Source organism: Drosophila nasuta, chromosome X, assembly GCF_023558535.2.
Source record: "Drosophila nasuta strain 15112-1781.00 chromosome X, ASM2355853v1, whole genome shotgun sequence".
Classification (NCBI taxonomy): Eukaryota; Metazoa; Arthropoda; class Insecta; order Diptera; family Drosophilidae; genus Drosophila; species Drosophila nasuta.
In genome coordinates this window covers 11953407-11972452 of record NC_083459.1, presented here as the reverse complement: position 1 = coordinate 11972452, position 19046 = coordinate 11953407, and the positions used below count along the sequence as shown (strand labels likewise).

The window sequence follows — 19046 nt, the reverse complement described above, 5'->3', positions numbered from 1 at the left end:
CTTTCAACTCCTTAAAAATAATTACACCATTTATTTTCTAGCTAAGCAGACAATCCCAAGTGTGACACTCAAAATTAATGTTCCCAATTTCCTTAATCTCCAACCACAAAAAATATTAAGACATTAGATGAGGATGATCTCCTGTAGAGCAATAAAAGGCGAAGGGTCTATTATAGTCAACAGTTAACTGTAGCTTTCACTCTTTGTTACTTAAATTTGCTTAACAAAAGATACCCAATTAATTGAATTTCCATAAATTTACTTATTTATTGATTTAAATATAAATTTAGATTACAATTTTTCAATACGCTGAAAAGAAAATATTGCAAACAACCCATTCGTCTCGATATGTACATATCTATATATGAAATATATAGTCAGCGAAAAATAATTTGATATTTTCTCATCGATTTTGCGGAGGGGGTATTTATTAGTCAGGCATTCTCAACTGCCGGCTTCTTATTCGAATATTACGTGTCGTTTTTATGGTCAGTTCTGTAGACGAAATGCTCGGTCCGTTCTTTTCAATAGCCTCAAGTTTCATAGCGACTTTTGAAAAGAGTTCCTATAAATAAGTTTCATGTTTCTTCAGAATTGAAGAATGTGCATGGAAGACTCCACTCTGGCATATTTGCTGATACTGCCAGTTCTTTCTGTTAATGACGCGACCAGAAAAAAAACCAAAGTCTGCAGCACAGTGGTGCGATATCCCTAACATTCTTTCAAATCAGCATAAACTTGTATATGCAGAAAAGTCTCTAAGTCGAATTAACATATTGGCTGTGTTAATTATTCGGTGTGTTAGATATTCAAAGTCTGGTAACAAATATGTATGTATATTATATTGAAAATTACACTTGTTTAGACAAATTAGTAGAAAATTACATATATGTTAAAAAAAAAGGACTGAAACTTTGAAAATTTATTCTATATTTAGAAGTCTCGATATTTGAACTTAAAAAATACAATAAAAGACACAATATTAATTGCTCTGAGTCAAAGTGCTACAACTTTTCTAGATTTAAAATGACATTGGAACCATAACTACCCGCATTTAACAGTTCTAATAAGTTAAACTAAATATATTTCATTCGAATCAAAAATGATTCCATACTTCCAAATAGGCAATTATATGGAAAGCTTTTTTATATTAGGAGTAGATTTTAAAGAAGAAATTTGGGAATTGTAATATATCAATGTATTAATTCAAGAGGTTTACAAAAAACGACTTTCAGCTTTAAATTTTAAACTGTCTGTTAATAACATTTGCATGAGATGGAACATTTTTAGAGATGTTAAATAACAGTGCTGCACCACGGTAAACTTTGAAATCATTGTCAGCACTTGTTTATGCATTAATGCCAAGTTAATTTGGAATATTGCGATTTGTGTGGTTATGTTGAGCCGAGTGTCCGTCCGCCCATTTGCCGTTAGCAATTGATGGACCTTAACAAGCGGTCATAAATAGCCGCCTCTTGGCCCCGAGGCATAAATAAATACTCGCATTTATGGACATGATTGTAAGTGGTAAATGGTAAGTGGTAAGTAGTTGCGGGGGCTACAACAACAACAACAACAGCAGCAACAACAACTACTACAACAAGTGTCAAGCGATGCGTGTCACAGGCCGGAGACGCGCATTCAATTAAAAGCGGCGCGAGCAATCAAAGCAACGACAACAGCATCGCTGAAGACCACCGTGCGGTATTTATTGTATACCCGCAAACAAAACAAAAGCAAACAAAGCAAAAAAGGCAAAATGGTAAAAGCAAACAAAATGCAAAAAAGAAAAACGTAAAAACAACAACAACACAACAAAATTCTTAAAGCTCACGAAGCTGCTGTTGCGCGCAGCTGCGCAGTCGACGGCTTTGGTGGGTTATCTTATAGTATGCCTGGCTGCTGAGAGCGAGATAGAGCGATCACTATTTGAACGGCGCTCTGCTGCGCCGCAGTCACAGCTGCTGCCACTGCCGCTGCCGCTGCGAACCGTAAATGTTTCGCTGTCCGTTTTGGCGCTCAGTTTGACATTTGCACGCGCTTACGCCGGTCGCGCGGCAATCGAAAGCTCAGGCCTGGCCGCTGGTTAGTGTTGTTTCTTTTATTCTCGAAATTGTTGTTGTTATTGCTGCCCGCTCTTTACTGTTACTGTTGTTGTGTTCTTGGGTCGCGCGCGTCGCTGTTTTTATTTTGTGCGCTGATTTCACTCGCAAATGCAAATATTAGCAAATTTATTCGTCTTTACATACGTACTACTATTTTTTTATTTTGTTTAAACATTCAAGGCAAAGTCACAAGTGTTCAAAGTGTGTGTGTGTGTATTTGTGTGAGCGAGCGAGGGAGAATGTTGCGGGCGCCCAAAAGCCACAATGTGCCCAAGCCACCAACCAATGGCCAATGGCCACAAAAAGTTCAAAGCAATAAAGACAGCAGCAGCACTTGCATGTATGCATGTATGCCTTGAGAGAATGAGAGAGAGCAAAGGCGCTGGCAGCGACGCAGCTGCAAAAATGCAAACGCAGCAAGCGCAATACGTTTTCGACAGGATCGCACTTTTTCTCTTACTCGTACTCTCTTTTTAATTTTTTTTGGGAAACTATGGTTTGGTTGCCTTCAGTGTGTGTGTATGTGCGTTGCGTAAGTCAGCAAACTGAGAACAACTGAGATCAGCCACCCACGCGCGAATGCCAAGCCAAAACAAAATAAACAAAAACACTTATGGAATTTGCATGTGAATAAACGAGCGAAATGCGGGAGGAAGAACGACAGAGAAAAAGCATAAGAGCAAAGCGGTGTGTGAGCACCTCAAAGAAAGGGGCCAAAAAACATGGAAACAAATGACATTTCTACGTTAATCCGTCTACGCGTGCGTTCGTGTGTGTGCCTGTGTGTGTGTGTGTGTGTGTGTGTTTGCGGCCCACTCCCCCACAACACAGCAAAGCAGTGGCACAGAGACAGACAGAGAGAGAGAGAGAAATAGTTTGTTAGCAATTGGAAGTTGACAAACAAAATAAACAACAACGCCACCTTTTCACATTGCCATATCGCTATATCGCCATATCCAAAGCAAATTATTTCGATATTTCAAGGTTATAAGTATGACGAACAAAATCTGTTTTTAGTTCTCGCTGCTGTTGCTGCCGCTATAAAAATGCTAAAATGCTTGTAAAGCGTAAGACGAAAATTCGCTATTAAAACGCGAAACTTATGAAAAGTTAAGCAAAATTTATGCACATAAAATAAAAAACAGCACACAATAAACAATAAAGCACAGCAAAGTTGGGGAAAACAAAAAGAGAGAAGCTAAAAAATAAGAAACAAACTCATTAACCTCGCGTCAAGTGCTGCCTGCCTTTAGCACGTTGTTGTTCTTGTTGTTGTCGATGTTTTTGTTGTTGTTGCTCTTTTAACTTTGCTAAGCACAACACATGTTCGACTGTTCCCAAAGTTCAAAAACTCTTCCCAAGGAACACAAGGCAGGTGAAAACTGTTCCATATTGTGAGTTCCGTAATGTTCCAAGTTCACTGTTCCCTTCGCAAAGTTCTAAATTTCCCTTATCTGATTTGAGATAAGCTCTAAATTGTAAATAAGCTTTATTCAGTTGTTATCAGCTGACGTCACACATTACAATTTGACTATCTGTTAGAAAAATCATATAGTATAAGAGAGTGTTCCGTTTCAACAATTCCTAACACCCCAATGCCAAATTTCAGATTCAGTTTTCTGTTCCATTCCGTACATTTCCACTAAAAGTAATAATCAATGTGCAAGCACAATTGATAATCAGTTCACAAATACGTTACGTGGACCATTGACATAGTAATTAGAAGTTCTACCGTTCTAATGACAATGACCATATATGGCTATAATTTCAATTGTAAACATTTTTCACTTTCCAACTGTTCCACTTTACATGCATATAAATTTGCCATATGAGGCGATGATTCAATTATTTATTCCTCAAAAAGTAAATACGCATCATTTGCTCAAAGACGCATATTATGAAGGCCAGATAATGTCGACAAGACTGTTTTACTTTAACTGACTCAGAGTGTATGTATCTAAAAAAAAAAACTTTAGTATTGTGTATCACCCTGAGGAAATTACACATCCAGTGATAAGATTATGACAATTGTATGAAAGGAAATCAGATATCACGAAAGCAAGCAACAACGACAAACAAAGAATTGCAAACTGTCTGACAGCGAGATTTAGAAATCCCATTATCAAAATTATTTATAGGTATATTAATTAATGATCAACTTTTAAGTTGAACTGAAATTCTTGCATTAAAGGGTATTAAATCTGGGGCGTAGCTGCATTATCTCCATTTGAATTGCAAAACAGAAATGAAAACATTTTTATAATAGTTGCGAAACGAGTGCAATTGCAATGTGATGAACCTCGTTTGTGTTCTCCACAAATCCATGAAATTTTCTCACTTAATTGGCGTTTAATTGGGCTGCAAAAGTGAAGAAAATAGCGAGAGAGAGAGAGAGAGAGAGAGAGAGAGAGGCAGAGAGGGAGAAGGAGAGGGAGGATTAGAGTGGGCAGGAAATGCAACTTTGCTTTTATTTAATTTCCTATACGCGTCACTTGTGGCACGATTCAATAAAGCCCAAGCAACAGTAAAGTGCAGTTAAAGGGTTCTTTAAATAACAGTTTCACTTCACTGTTCGCATGAGTGTGTCCAAGTGTTTGTGTGTGTTTGTGAGTCTGTAGCACATCCGCTGTTAAGTCAAAAGCTGCGCAGCTTCACTGTTTGCCTAAGTAGAAAGTAAGCATAATAACAGGTCTAGGTCTACCCCTCTTCTTTGGAAGACGGAGCAAGAACCGAGACTGAGAAGAGTTAAGCTTGCACTTTCTTTAGATCATTCACACCAACGTATTTTCTATCCTACCATTCCATAGTTATCGATGTATCGACTCTGTCACATCACTAATAAGCGTTCAACACACAATTCCTATGAGCGAAAAGGAAATATGAGAGAAGATTTAAGTTTGAAATTTCTTTAGATCATTCACATCAAAGTATTTTCTATCCTACAATGCCATAGTTATCGATGTATCGACTCTGTCACATCGCTAACAAATGTTCCACTGTGAATGACCGTTAGACAACTCATCAAGTCCAAGCTAACGATTACGTTGCTGTGTCTACAAAGAATCTCTAAACTCATCGCAAATATTTGAGCAGCTCTTTCAAAGCATAGAGAAGAAGAGAGAGAAAGAGGGGAGAAAAGAGTGGGGCGTGTTTGTGTGGAGACAGCTGCTAGGCATCGTTTGGTTGGTGACCACATTTCCTCCTCGTATAAATTAAGTTCTATAAACAAATGAAATGGCCATAAACAAATAACAAAGCATAATTGCTCATGTTTGCGCTCATGGCGATGGCGATGGCGACGATGCTGCCAACGTATCATATGAATCAAATGTGAATCTATTCGAAAGTCTGTTTGGGGCGACCTCCAGATTCAATTAACAGCATTCGGACGCTGATTGAAGCCATCGTCTCGACCACCAACTAGGCGAACTAGCTGCGAGTAGCACTCGATTGTATTTACTCGCTTATCAACTGGAGCTCGGCTCGACGTCGTCGCATTGACTCTCTGTTGATTCAATTAGATTCACTCTTCGTTTTGTATGTGTGCACTCTGATCACTGCTCAATTTGAAACCTTAGATAGTTGATGTTTGATAATGATGATCGACACTTTTTATGTTGTAATCGGTAATCGATCATCATTGATCAACACAACAGCATATTTGCAATAGTTTCTCAAATCGATGTTGTACATCAAGTAACATAGAATTAAATGTTTTCTTGAATTGCATTTGCTTGAAATCTTGCGACAAATTTGTTTAAGTTCACTTTGTAAATACTGTTTAACTTACCCTGTTTGAACTGCGGTAACTGAACTTTAGTTAGTGACAAAGTTTCGTGACCGCTATCGATTTTTATATGAAAAACTTCGACATTATTAAATATAGCTTTGTCATATTGAACTAATAATTTAGTAACGATTTAGTACGATTGATAAGAGCGAAAAGGAAAAGAGTTGACAAGTCAGTTTAAGGCTTAAAGAAAAGAATTGCTTCTCCAGCCAAAGGTCAGACAAATTAATCATTGTCAATCACCAAGTTAGAGGCGAAAATCTTGTTTAAATTGAGATCTGGTAGAGAAGATGTGACTTTTAGTAATAAAAGTAATAAGTGATATCATCATCTTATTAATTTTATTTCGAAAAGTATCATCTTCTATAATTGAACTCAGTTTAACCAAAAGATTTTTGTCTCTAACTTGGTGATTGACAATCAAGAATTTAGACAGTAACTCAAGCAAATCAATCAATCAAATAACAAGCAAAACAGTGCGGTATTATTCTTAAAATATTCCATAAAAGTAATAAAATATACTCAAGATTCTTTTTGGTATATCGGTATACTATTACGTTCAAAATATACCAGATTGTCAACCAAAACTAGGATTCAACTGAGGCAGCTGTTGATTGTTGTTTGTTGTGTCAATCAGTCAATCAATCAATCAAGCAGCTTGTTTGCTATGCCTCGCCTTGCATAGAGTATAGATAGGGAGTTTTCAGTATCATTTGGTCATTACTCAGCGCTGAATGTAAATAGAGAAATGAGTACGTAATCACACACTCACACACACACACACACACACATTCATTCAGACACAAATACGCGCTCACAGTAAATACAATGCATTGATAAGGTGGAAACACCTTTGGCGATAAAAATGAGCGTTGCTTATCAGCGCTTATGAAACATTCAGCAGGTCGCAGCGAAACGAAACGAAACGGAAAGCTGAAACTGGAACAGCAGCAAATATACAGACAGAGAGAGAGAGCGAGAGTGAGGGAATGAAATGGCAATGTGAAACAAAATAGAATAGAAACAGCGACAGACATAGACTGACTGTCAGCGCGATCCAAGTGTTTTCATTTATTATTTTTCGATTTGCAGAAGTATGATTAATTCATCATAAGTAAAAACACACACAACCAAACGAAGCACACACAAAATGCAAAACATACGAAACCTTAAAGATCCCACCAAGGATGGGATGCTGAAAGAGTTGCTGCTCTACACCTGCACCTGGTTGCTGCTCTTCTGCTGCATCTCAACGTTGCCAGCGATGGCAGCAGCAGCCACAGAGCCAAAGATCACCTGCACCGATCACGACACAAAGATCACCTGTGATTGCCACAATACTGAGCTGGTAAGTGGTGAATGCAATCTCTTCTCTATCGCAATCAAGTTTGATAAAAAGGAATTTACGAAATCTAGGCCATGGTGTTACCACAAATCAATGGCGCCGTTTATCACATCGAGGTGCGCAATTGTCGTGACCTCACCGTCGAACCAAACGCCTTGGAGCGCACCGAGAGTCTGCGCAAGATCAGTTTCCATCATGTGGATCGTCTGGTGCTGCAGAAACATGCCCTCAGCTTGTCTCGGTATACGAGCAACAAGGCTTTGATCGTTGAGTTCGAGGACGTCAACTTTGAGTTGATCGATTCGCATGCCATCAGTGGCAACATCGAGGAGATCTCATTCGTCGGTGGTCGCATCGAGCAGATGCAACCCTTTGGGTTCACCACCACCAAAGACAGTGCCATATTGCTCAAACTGGATGGTGTAACCATTCATCGCATAGAGAGTCAGGTGAGTTCATTTTCAGACATGGCTAAACTTGCCGAAAACTGTGTTTTATTCCATTTTATCGATAGCTCGAATTCATAGTATTGGAAATTTCTACAATTTTTGGTATTTTCCCTGAAGAATTGAAATTTCATTTGAAATAGCTTTCATACTTCATACTAACAACAAAAGTTAAACATATAATAATATTCATTTGGGAATTAGAACAAAAAACATATGCCAAAATATTAATAATTTATTTAATTTATCCTGAATTCGCATCTTTCAGAAATTTTTCAATATATTGTTTTCAAAACTGATGTGCTTTTGGTCTATAAAAGTAAAGTCGTTCGATTTGACCACTTTGGTAGCTTAAAATTCTCAGTTAAATGTATTAATTCAAGCGGACAGACAGCCCGACGGACTGTGGGCAAAGTTCTGTTATGCTGATGTTATTTAAATTAGCCGAACATGTTGAGTTTCTGTTAATGCGCTGTTAAGGTTTTTTGTATTGCGTATGCTTAATATTTAAGTAGGTGAAAATCGAAGTATGAGACTGTTATTGATGATTCTTTGTTTTTATACCCGCTACCCATAGGGTAGAAGGGTATTATAACTTTGTGCCGGCAGGAAATGTATGTAACAGGTAGAAGGAGGCATCTCCGACCCTATAAAGTATATATATTCTTGATCAGCGTTAACAGCCGAGACGATCTAGCCATGTCCGTCTGTCCGTCTGTGTGTCTGTCCGTCCGTCCGTATGAACACCTAGATCTCAGAGACTATAAGAGATAGAGCTATAAAATTTTTTCGACAGCATTTGTTATGTTTGCACGCAGATCAAGTTTGTTTCAAATTTTTGCCACGCCCACTTCCGCCCCCGCAAATCAAAAAAATCGAATAACAAGCGTAATTTTAAAGTTAGAGTTGCGAATTTTGGTATATATAATAATAACTATAGTAGTTATGATTCCTGAAAATTTGGTTGATGAAAATTGTCGAAGTTATTAAAGAAATACTTTTGTATGGGCAAACACGCCTACTTACTAGGGGTCTTAGTTGCTTTAGATGACAATCTGGTATATTGTGCCGTCAATGGTATATTTTGAATGCGGTACTATATCAATATACCAAATATACTATTTGGTATATTTTTAATATTTTTGCAGTATATTCGGTATATTTTGAGAAAATTATCGCAAAATATATTTCTTTTATTCAAAATGGGTAGCGGGTATCTCACAGTCGAGTGCACTCGACTGTAGCTTTCTTACTTGTTTTTTCTAATATTATCAATTTCAACAGCAATATTTATCTATTTTAATTGAATTGATACGCTTAAAGGGGATCTAGCCAAAAGCCAGAGCATCCAGCGCTAGTAAATTTAAACCAGGTTATAAATTAATTTGTAATCTACAATAATAATATAGGGAAATAAATGAAGTGCTGAATTTTTAACGGTTAAAAGTAGATTAGCCGCTGTTTAACAACTTTGGAGTAATAAAATTTGAATTTGTATTTCGTTGACAGGCTTTCAAAAAGTTTGCCGTGGAGCAAATGATCATTGCCAATTGCAAATTCGTGGCAAATGTGCCGACACGCGCCTTCTACGAGCTAGAAGTGCTCAACGAGCTGAGCATGCGCAACAATCAGTTCCAGGAAGTGCACTCGCATGCCTTCACCTTCAAGCGTAAGTCCGCTGAGTAAAGCTGTCGAACTAAGCTAAACAGATACGTTTACAACTCTTTTCAGTCATCTTCAAGCTGAGCTTGAGCGACAATAGCTTCGTCGCCGTGGACGGCGAGTGGCTGGAGGCACAAATTCGTGATGCAATCACATTGCGTGGCAATAAATTCGGAGCCACAAGTGAGATTGCGTTTCGCAGCCTGAAAGTGCATCGCGATTATCAGCTGAGCGAGCGACTCGAGTTGCGGTTCCACAACAATACGGTACACAGTCTGCTGCCCACAGCAGCAGCGATGCCAGCGGCCGTAGGCGATGTGGCAAGCGTCGAGGCGCCACCGCAACCGTTGCGCTTCGACGAACGCTTTGCGCTCAGCATTCGCCAGTTGTGCTACGAGAATGTGTGGAGTTGCGATCAGTTGGACACGAGTCAAGAGCCAGCGGTGCCGCGTGTCGAATTCTTTCGCCTCTACTCCGACCAGTTGCTCTTCACTCGAGCAGCAGCAGCCACCTCGCCACCGGATGTTGCCACACCACAACAATTTGTGCCATTGCGTCAGGTGATCGTCGAGCAGTGTCAGCCGAGCAGCTACGTCGCCTACATTGTCATCGGCAGTGTTCTGCTCGCTCTGCTCATCGTGTTCCTTCTTCTGTTGCTCTGGTGTCTGGTGGCACGTCGACGACGGCGCCGCAAACTGGATGTGGTGCAGCCCGAGGCGCGCACCTACAAGGAGACGCAGATTGTATACCAAATCGAGAACGCTGGCCTGCTCAAGACTGATCTGTAGTGCTACACACCACACACACACACAACCAAATCACACACACACACAGCTGAATGAAGCTAGCAATTAAGATGCGGAGCCTGCTGCTGAAACATCTGAAACTACAACTACAGCACCACCAACAAGAACCACCAACCAAGAGTGACCTTTCGTTGTACCAAATTCATAGCATACGTCTAGCATAGTCCAACTACATCTAATGTAATCTAATCTGTAATCATTGTAAAGCTAAAGCCATTATGTATACATAATATAAGCTGTACATACAAATATACATATACATATATTTATCTACGCTTCACTTTGCAATTAATCATGCTCTAGATTACGCACCCAACAAAAGAATGTGCATTTAGATAGATTGTTACAGAGGAGAGAGAGGAACATTTAAAGATATTAGTTTTATTTATAGATATTAGCTAAGCAGTCAAAGGAGTAACTTTATGAAACACTCACATTCGAAGAAAAATCATTTCATAAATCTTGAGTTCCTTAAAGTACATGTTAGAGAGGTATTTCTCCTGTACACTTATATTCTTATTATATTATATTCTTCTTCACTTTAGTAAAACCGAATCTAGTATATACGGTAAATGAGACCGTAGAATTAATGAAATGTTAAATTTTCTAGAGGAAACACGGTACTCGCTTTAAGCGGAGATTTCTCATAATAAAATGCGCCTATTCCAGTTATTTTTCTAGCAAGTTAGTCTGCAAAATGGTTGAATATTGTAACATCAGACTGTTAATAGATCATAGCATGGGCAACATGGACAATGAACAATCTCTTTCATTTAAGAATGTCAATAAGACCTATATTTGTAAGAGGTAATTTGAATGTTAAGGAATAGAAGTAAGTATTCAGCATAATTAAAATATTCTAGTAATTTTTAAATCGAGTTGAATAGACATACTATAAAACCATATGCACTCGAAATGGTAAAATGTCGGACAGGGATTTTCAGCATCGCATTCATTTAAGAAAGCTAATAAATAGAATATTATTAACAGAATATAAGAAAGTTAAATACCAGAAGAACAGAATTAAGCATTATGTTAACATTATGCCAAGGAGAAGAAATTAACATTCTGTTAACATTATGTAGATTTTTAACATCTCATTCATTTAAGAGTGTCAATAAAACTAATATTATTAACAACACATTAGAATGTCAGAAATGAACATTATGCTATGTATGTTAGATGGTATATGTAGTTAGTTAGTCAGTTAGTCATACCGGGTTAGTCAGCCAATTGTTAGGCACAAGGTGGGTAAAACTATCATCAGGTTGTTTTTAAACACCTCATTCATTTAGGAATATAAATAAATCCAATATTACATTAACAGCACATTAGAATGTTCTAATAGCAGTTTGGTTAACATAATAAGCAAATGCTGCTGCCACATTTCCATCAATCAAAATCATGATAAACTCACCCGATGGGCAAATACGACTCCAGAGCCTGATGCACCGTCAGTTGTGGTTCGGAAAGCGCAAATCCCTTGGAGAGCAGCGCATGATGGGTGCTGATGGTCTCCTCAATGCCGCTCAAATCATCCATTTCCTTGTCATCTGCAAGCGCAACAAGCGCGATCAATCGACATCAATCAAAGAACGAATGTAATGGGAAAGCTTACCTGGCAAATTGAGATCCTTCTTCATGAGATTGGCGCTGCACATGCCGCCTAAATAGGAGAGCTCCTGCTCCAGACGTATGAGACACGAGTTGCTGGCATTGATCTGAGCGAGATGGCAATAGAGAGAGAGTGTGAATTAGAAAGAGATAGCTAGAGGGATGATTGATAGATACGACTTACAGCTGTGGGATTGTCATAGCCAACAACGAGACACTTGAAGCCATAGCGATTGTTGTGCGGATCTTGGGCATACAACGATGCCGTTTCGAGAGAGAACTCGACGCAGTTGCCGGGTAAAATGAGCACGTTCTGCAGCCAATTGGATGCGCTGGAAAATACCGAGAATTAGAGTGGATCGTACAGAGATTCAGTAGAAACACTTACGTGTTGAATTTCTTAACCACAATCCAGTCGTGGTCGACGACATCCTGCGATCGCAGCGGCGACACTTGAGCGGCGCCCGGACTGCGACAGCAGCTGCTCATGAGGAGATGCGCATTGCTTGAACTGGCGCCGTTTCCTATCTTCTGCTTGCCACTCACATTGTTGTCCAGTATGTCGTAGTAATCCTCGCCAGCAGCAGCAGCAGAAGCAGCAGCGGCGGCGGTCGCCACATTCGCAGCAGTTGCCGCTTGGCAAGTTTGTGGCATCGCCGTTGCAGCTGCGGGTCGAATGGGTATCGAGAGCAGCAGGTAATCCTCAAGCTGAGCGGTGCCGCACTGTGGATCGAACTCAATCGTTAGCCACTGCACGCAAGGAGGAAACTCGACGCGATAGCAACTGATGCTCGCACTGCGATACGGATGCTCGCTCTCGACCACACAGTAATGATTGCTCGTCGTGCTGCTCGCGGGCGAAGGAGGCACGGGCAACGGATCGGGACGCAGCTGCTCGTTGCGCTGCTCCTTCGAGACGTGCAGCTGATTGAGCGCCGCAATGTGTGGCAATATCTCCTTGATCAAGCCGAGTATTTGCACCGAACTCTTGGGATCGCTGCACGCGAGGTTGGCAATGTGCGCATAGACGAGCGGCAACAGCGTGTGAAACATGTTCGATGCTGCCAAGTTGAACACTTCTAGTAGCTGCAAGGCGGCCACACCTCCACCGCCTCCAACGCCACCACCAACAGCGCCGCCAACAACGCCGCCAGCGCCCATCATGAGTTGCGCCTCCTCAGAGTCCGAGTGCAGCAGCTGCGATGGCGGCAACTGTTGCTGCGGCGTCAATTGCACCGGCAACTGTTGCTCGGACAACGGCAACGGTTGCTCCGAGGCAGCCAGCTCGTATTCGGCACGCTCGTTGCCATTCAACTTGGCCGCCAATTGCACATTGCAGAAGTTCAATTCGGCCGTCTCCTCGACACCGATTTCGGTGGCACCAATTTCGATTTCCATCTCGAACGGATTCGTCGAGCGTTTGTCGAACTTCAGCGTCTCCATGATGCCCTTCGAGAAGCTCTCGATGCGTTTGCCCAAATCTCTCGCCGTCGTCGACAACTGCGGATCCACAGGCAGCGCAGCTGTGCGTGAATTGTTCGCCCAATTGATGTCCATGTGCTCCTCAATGGGCGTGATGTTGTGCTCCGAGTCGATGGTCTGAGTGTGATTCGATGACGAGTTGTCTGTCGGCGAGCACGAGGCGGCCATGGCATTGCGTGCGAGTATCAAGAGCTCGGTGCACTTCTTCGTGATGTCAGCGGCAATCTGCAGCGCTGTGTCCCGCGTCGAGATCTCGTTGCTTCCGCCGGCGGCAGCCGAAGTGCTGGCGCCTGACGATGTGCCCGCCACATGTCCGGCATCCAAACTGCATCCAGCTGTCTCCTGCTGCTGCTGTTGATGTTGATGTTGATGCTGCTGTTTGATGGGCGTGCTGTAGTAGAGTATGCTGGGCAATTGGCCACGCGCCGGCGTGGTGCCATTGAAGCTCAGATCGCAGGCATAGAAATGAAAGCTGGCACCGCACGGACCACGCACCGTGGGCATACCCGCATCGCCGGAGCAGGTGCGCGCTCCTTGGGAGCAGAGGCGCAAGGCATAGCGTGCATGCTCCTTGATGTGCACGGGATGCTCGAACTTAATCTCAGCGAGATCGTTGTGCACCGCCTCCTGATCGTAGCTGCCCGATATGGACTCGAGTGTTTCCCATTTGTGTTGCGGCTGCAAGTCCACCGTGTTGTCGTAGAGCAGCTCCAGCTGATAGTCATAGCTGCCCGATCCCGAATAGATCATGGCCCCAGCTATGGCAATGCCGGGTCGATCCACCGAGAAGGCAATTGCGTCGGGTCCAAAGTTACCCGTGTTCCAGGTGCGACTCAGATCGCAGCGAGCGAAACGCGAGCCCGTCGAATGCAGCGTACGGGGTGGCAAAAACAATTTATCGTATTCCCCCAGCGCCGTTTGGTACACAATCTCGGCCAGCACGCGTGCGAGTAGGTGACAACAGTTGTCGATGAGGCCCTGATTGATGCACTCCTTGATCGCATAGCTGCCGCCGAGACTGCGGCTGTAGATCGACTCGATGCGCGATCTAATCGGACTGGCAATAATGTCGAGCAATCGCACCAGCACATCCTTGAATGTCCACGAGTTGCTGAGGAAATCGCTCTTCTCCTGCTGTGTGCGATAGATCATCTGCTCCACCAGTATGGGATACTGATGTGCCTCCGTCGACGACAGCATTGGCAGTCCGGAGTTGTCGCTGGGGCTGATGATCGATTGGCGTTCGTTGCCCGATGCATTCAGCAGCGAGAATGTGGCACGCAACTTCACCGTTGGCGAACAGAGACCTGCGAGTATCGCGCTCAAGAGTCGCGAGTGCAACGCACCGCGATCCATTTGGGCCAACAGATCGCAGAGACAGTTCCACTTCAAGGACGACGTGGGGTAAAAGGCATCGAAACAGGCCACGAAACTCAAATGGCACTCGTCGAGAATCTCCAGCACGAGAGCATAGCCTAAAAAGTATTACAAGAGGAATTTTAATAAGTATGGAGTACTATTGAAGAAGTTTAATAATATGGATTATATTAATATTGAATACAATAAGCGGAAACCAATATTTTAATTTACGTAAAGCACAAACTCTTAAATATATAATAGTTGTTCTAATTTACTAGATGAACTATCAACTAACAGGCCAAACAGTAAGAGGAAGGATGCATAAAGAGTTACAAAACATAGTTTCTCGTGCAATAAGGCTGGGTTTTGCTTAAAATTTGAACTCGTAAATCAGTCACGCAATAAAACTAGTATACCAAACATCTTTTGTTGCCCGAAAAGACATATTCTTCATGTAAGCAGCGGAAGGCTAAAAATTATGCATAGCAATAAAACAAACTGTTATTGGCTTTGACTAACTACATAAAAAAATCTATGTAAAATATAGGCGATTCTTCAGAACAAGCTGGCCAGTTATAGTATAGTAAATACAACATATAAAGAAACAAATATCAAAATAATCAACCTAAAATAGTGTCAAAAGCGAACAACAAATTGTACCATTATGTTTTTTTATGTTTGTTTTAAATGTTACCAATAAAACTAAACAAAACTTTATATGCAAAATCAAATATAAGATCGAAATCGCAAACAATCAGACAGACAGCTTAAATTTTCTGTGATTACTGAGAAGCCAATGCGCGATTTATCTACACATTAAGTATGGTTTCTAAAATGTCAAATCAACATAATCGGAGTTATTCATAGATACATTTTAAATCTAAATTTGGCAACTATCATTTTTGCATACAGTGATGAAATCACGCATCCAGTTCTCATACATAAACTACTTTGGTAAAGCTGACTCAACAGCAACTCCTATATCTCAACTCACCCTCATCGGTGGCAATGTCCTTGAAGATGTCATCACAAAAGATGCCAATGAGCAGGGCACGCACATTGCCAATGCACTCGGCCAGTTGAATGTTCTCTAGGTTCGTTTTGCGTCCCGACAGCGATCCAGAACTCAGTCCAGCCGACGTTGCCATGCTGCCCGAAGAGGGCAACGAAGCAACATCGCCCAAATATTTGCCAGCGCCGTTGACCACGCGACTCGTTGGTTTCTCTGCAAAAGTAACGAGCAATAAGTGAATTTTATTTAAACTGACAATAAGTTACTCTTACCCTTTTGATTTGGCTTCTGTGGCAACTTGGAGCCGGCAGCGGCAACTGAAGCAGCCACGCTGCTGCCCGCTGCCGAATTATTGGCTGCAGCAGCCGCAGCTGCTGCTGTGGTTGAGCGTTGTGGATAGATTTCGTTGGTGTATTTGCGTAAGAGACGCAAACACGATTTGTTCACATAGCCGAGATACTGCAGCGTTTGCTGCAGTTGCAACGGACGAGCGCGATCGCGTTGCTCACGCAACTGCGTCTTGAAGCACTCCCACGACCAGCTGAGAAGAACGACGAGACTCTCGAAGCACTCGCGACTCACGCTGTTGGCGAAGGCGCGCGAAATACGCTGCACCGGATCCGCATCGAGCGGCACCGGCGACTGCTTGCAATCCTGGGTAACGAGGCGATACAATATGGCGGGTATTTGGCCAGAATTCACATCGGTGCCGTTGTTGGCCTTTTTGCTCGACTTGAACGAGAACACCACCTGATCCTCCGTGGTAACCGAACCCTGACCGCATGAACCGCAATCGGACGAGGGGCCCGCAATGCGCGCCCAAACCAAATACCAGCGTCCGGCGGCGGCGCTCACCGGCTTGGGTAGCAGAATGTGAAACTTGCTGCGCGCCGCACACTCGTAGGGAACTTCTTTCGTTTCACTGACCAGGACGCCCTCCTTCTCGTAGCCACCGCCATCGGCGCCCAAATCGAAGAGCTTCAACTTGCAGCTGTATTCGCCACGGCCGCCGAACATGCCGAAGCCGCAGATGACGAGATCCGTGTCCGCCGAGAAGCGCACCGCCTCCACGCTGTGTCCGGAGTAGCCCCAACCGCCACCAAAGTTATCGAAGCGATTGATCACCTGATACTCGCCGCTTTGCGCCTCGGCCGTTTGATGCGGCTGCTTGGGTAGCGTCTGTTCAAAGCATCCGGGTATGTTGTCCTGCGCCGAGGTGAGTATATCGAGGCAGGCGAGCAGATTGAGCGATGCCTGCGAGCGCGATACACGCGCCTCTGACTTGCTGGGCAGCGACAACTCCGGCGACAACAGCGCGCGATAGTTGCCCGCATTCTGCATGAGCGAAAAGAGAGTTAAACAAGTCAGAAAAGTGCAGTTGAGTGTGCCGAAAAATATACCGCAAAAATACTAAAATATACTGAAGACTATATTTGGTATATCGATATTGTACTACATGCGAAATATACCAGAGTAAAAATATACAGAAAATATACGAAAAATACTAAAATATACTGAATACTATATTTGGTATACCTATATACTCTATTCAAAATATATAACTATACAGCAAAAATATACCGTAAAATACTGATATATACTGAAGTCTATATTTGGTATATCGATATTGTACTGCATTCAGAATATACCCCACGGTCAGCCAAAGCAACTAAGACCTGATTACAACAGACCTGATTACGTACAAAAGTGTTTCTTTAATAACTTATGCATTTATTATCTGACCCAAGTTTTCGATGAATCCTAAATGCTGTAGTTATTATTGTATGCACAAAAAATCGCAACTCTATCTTAAAATTTACGCTAGCTACTCGACGTTTGTCGATTTGGGGGAAGGAAGTGGCAAAAATTTGATATGCATGCATACCAAAAGCTATATTTGGTATATCGATATACTATTACATTTAAAATATACCATAGAGTAATAAATATGTCAGATTGGCAATCTACAATAATAACAAGTGATGCCAACAAGTAAATTGTAGCTCTAGCTCTTATAGTCTCTGTGATCCAGTGTGTCATATGTTCGGACAGACGGACGGACACCGAATGGAATGAATAAATGATAGTTACCACATCGTATTCGGATATCTCGCTGGCCACCACATTGTGGCAGCGCAGTTTGCGCGCGGCGCCATCGAACACCCACAGCACATTGTAGCTGGGATCCATGGCAAAAGCTATCTGCGGCGGTGGCGGCAACGATTGCTGCTGTTGGTCTGGCGATGCAGCGGCTCCTCCTGCTTGATTAGCCGCCTCCTGTTGCTGCTGTTGTCGTGGTCGCACCACGCGTCGCTGTCGGGGGGTTGCGGCACCCGGCGATGGCAGCTCCTGCTCCTGCTCAAAGATGTGATTGCGTGCCTCGTGCATGCTGCGCGACATCTGGTCGTTGATTGGCACTCCAGCCGAGCTGCTGCTGCCGCCGATCAACGGCAACTCGGCCAGCGGCGTCGCCACGTCCACATTGCGATTGATCTCCTGGCCGGGCTGTCCGCTCACCGGCTGCTGCGTCTGCAGCAGTTGCGCAAAGTTCGTTTGGCCGCGATAGTGAGGTGTGCAGCTGCCGTCGCTGCGGTTGATCGACAGCGTTTGAAATGACAGCGGAATGCTGGGAATGAGCACTGGAAAAGGGATTAGAAATGTAATTAGTTCAATGATTCCAAATTTTTAAACAATTTAAAGTGTGTATCTAGTTATATTAGGAGAAATATGCATTTAATGTAATTCAATTGTTAAGCTGTAAGTTGGGAAAGAGCTGAAGACCAGTAAAAATATTCTTATTTAGTCGATTCAATAAAAAAATATGAATTTGATTCAATTCAACTTTTAATTTGTACACTTAAGAGGAGCTTAAGGAGATCGAAAGGAGTACAAATTGTGTTTTTTACTCAATTCAGTGAATCGATTCAATTAAATTCTTAAACTGCAAACTAAACAGGAGCTTAAGAGAAGTATAACTTTACTTTTTTAACTTGTTTAATGAAAAGAAATACAACTCTTTGACTATGAGTTGGAGAGAAGCTCGAGACGAATAAAAATGAATTTATTTAATGACAATAATAGATGACATCTAAAAATTGTAAATCTGATATTCTGAAAGAATAAATTAGTCTTCCGATATGTGAACTAATATGTAATGCATTGATTTAAAGAAAGTAAACATACAAATTATGTAATTATCTTAAATATGCATAAATATGCGAAGACGGACAAAAATAAATGTCAGTTAAATTTTAACTATTTTAAGCTTATATTCATAAAGTATTTCACACTTAAACACTCTTCTACATTAGACTGTCTAAATTGTTAAGCTTACAAAGAGTTCTAAGTGTTACAAACATATTCTTTGCATCGATTTTCTTTGCATAAAAATAAGCAGACGGGCAAAAGGGATTGCAGTAAAATGC

At 42.0% G+C, this 19046-nt stretch overlaps 2 protein-coding genes across 2 annotated transcripts in view; one reads left to right on the top strand and one right to left on the bottom strand.

Moving 5' to 3' along the window:
* Positions 1-19046, bottom strand: part of LOC132796704 (E3 ubiquitin-protein ligase highwire) — a 63214-nt gene that overhangs the window by 37347 nt on the left and 6821 nt on the right. The window contains exons 7-13 of the mRNA XM_060807961.1: positions 17713-18260; positions 15894-16956; positions 15604-15834; positions 12157-14725; positions 11953-12100; positions 11773-11875; positions 11572-11707 (exon numbers count right to left, since the gene is read on the bottom strand). Of these exons, the coding sequence (XP_060663944.1) occupies positions 11572-11707; positions 11773-11875; positions 11953-12100; positions 12157-14725; positions 15604-15834; positions 15894-16956; positions 17713-18260 (4798 nt within the window). The remainder of the gene's footprint in view (positions 1-11571; positions 11708-11772; positions 11876-11952; positions 12101-12156; positions 14726-15603; positions 15835-15893; positions 16957-17712; positions 18261-19046) is intronic.
* On the top strand, positions 1942-10427 carry LOC132796707 (uncharacterized). Its single transcript, XM_060807963.1, has 5 exons — positions 1942-2085; positions 6988-7243; positions 7312-7689; positions 9196-9355; positions 9418-10427. Exons 2-5 carry the CDS (start codon positions 7046-7048, stop codon positions 10134-10136), a joined length of 1455 nt encoding a protein of 484 aa, XP_060663946.1. The 5' UTR covers positions 1942-2085; positions 6988-7045; the 3' UTR covers positions 10137-10427.

Excerpts from the sequence above, each read along its gene's own strand:
- LOC132796707 (XM_060807963.1), top strand. The coding sequence starts at position 7,046 with ATGCAAAACATACGAAACCTTAAAGATCCCACCAAGGATGGGATGCTG. Across the intron at positions 7,244-7,311 it reads ATTGCCACAATACTGAGCTG|GCCATGGTGTTACCACAAAT; the intron begins GTAAGTGGTGAA and ends TACGAAATCTAG. Across the intron at positions 9,356-9,417 it reads GCATGCCTTCACCTTCAAGC|TCATCTTCAAGCTGAGCTTG; the intron begins GTAAGTCCGCTG and ends AACTCTTTTCAG.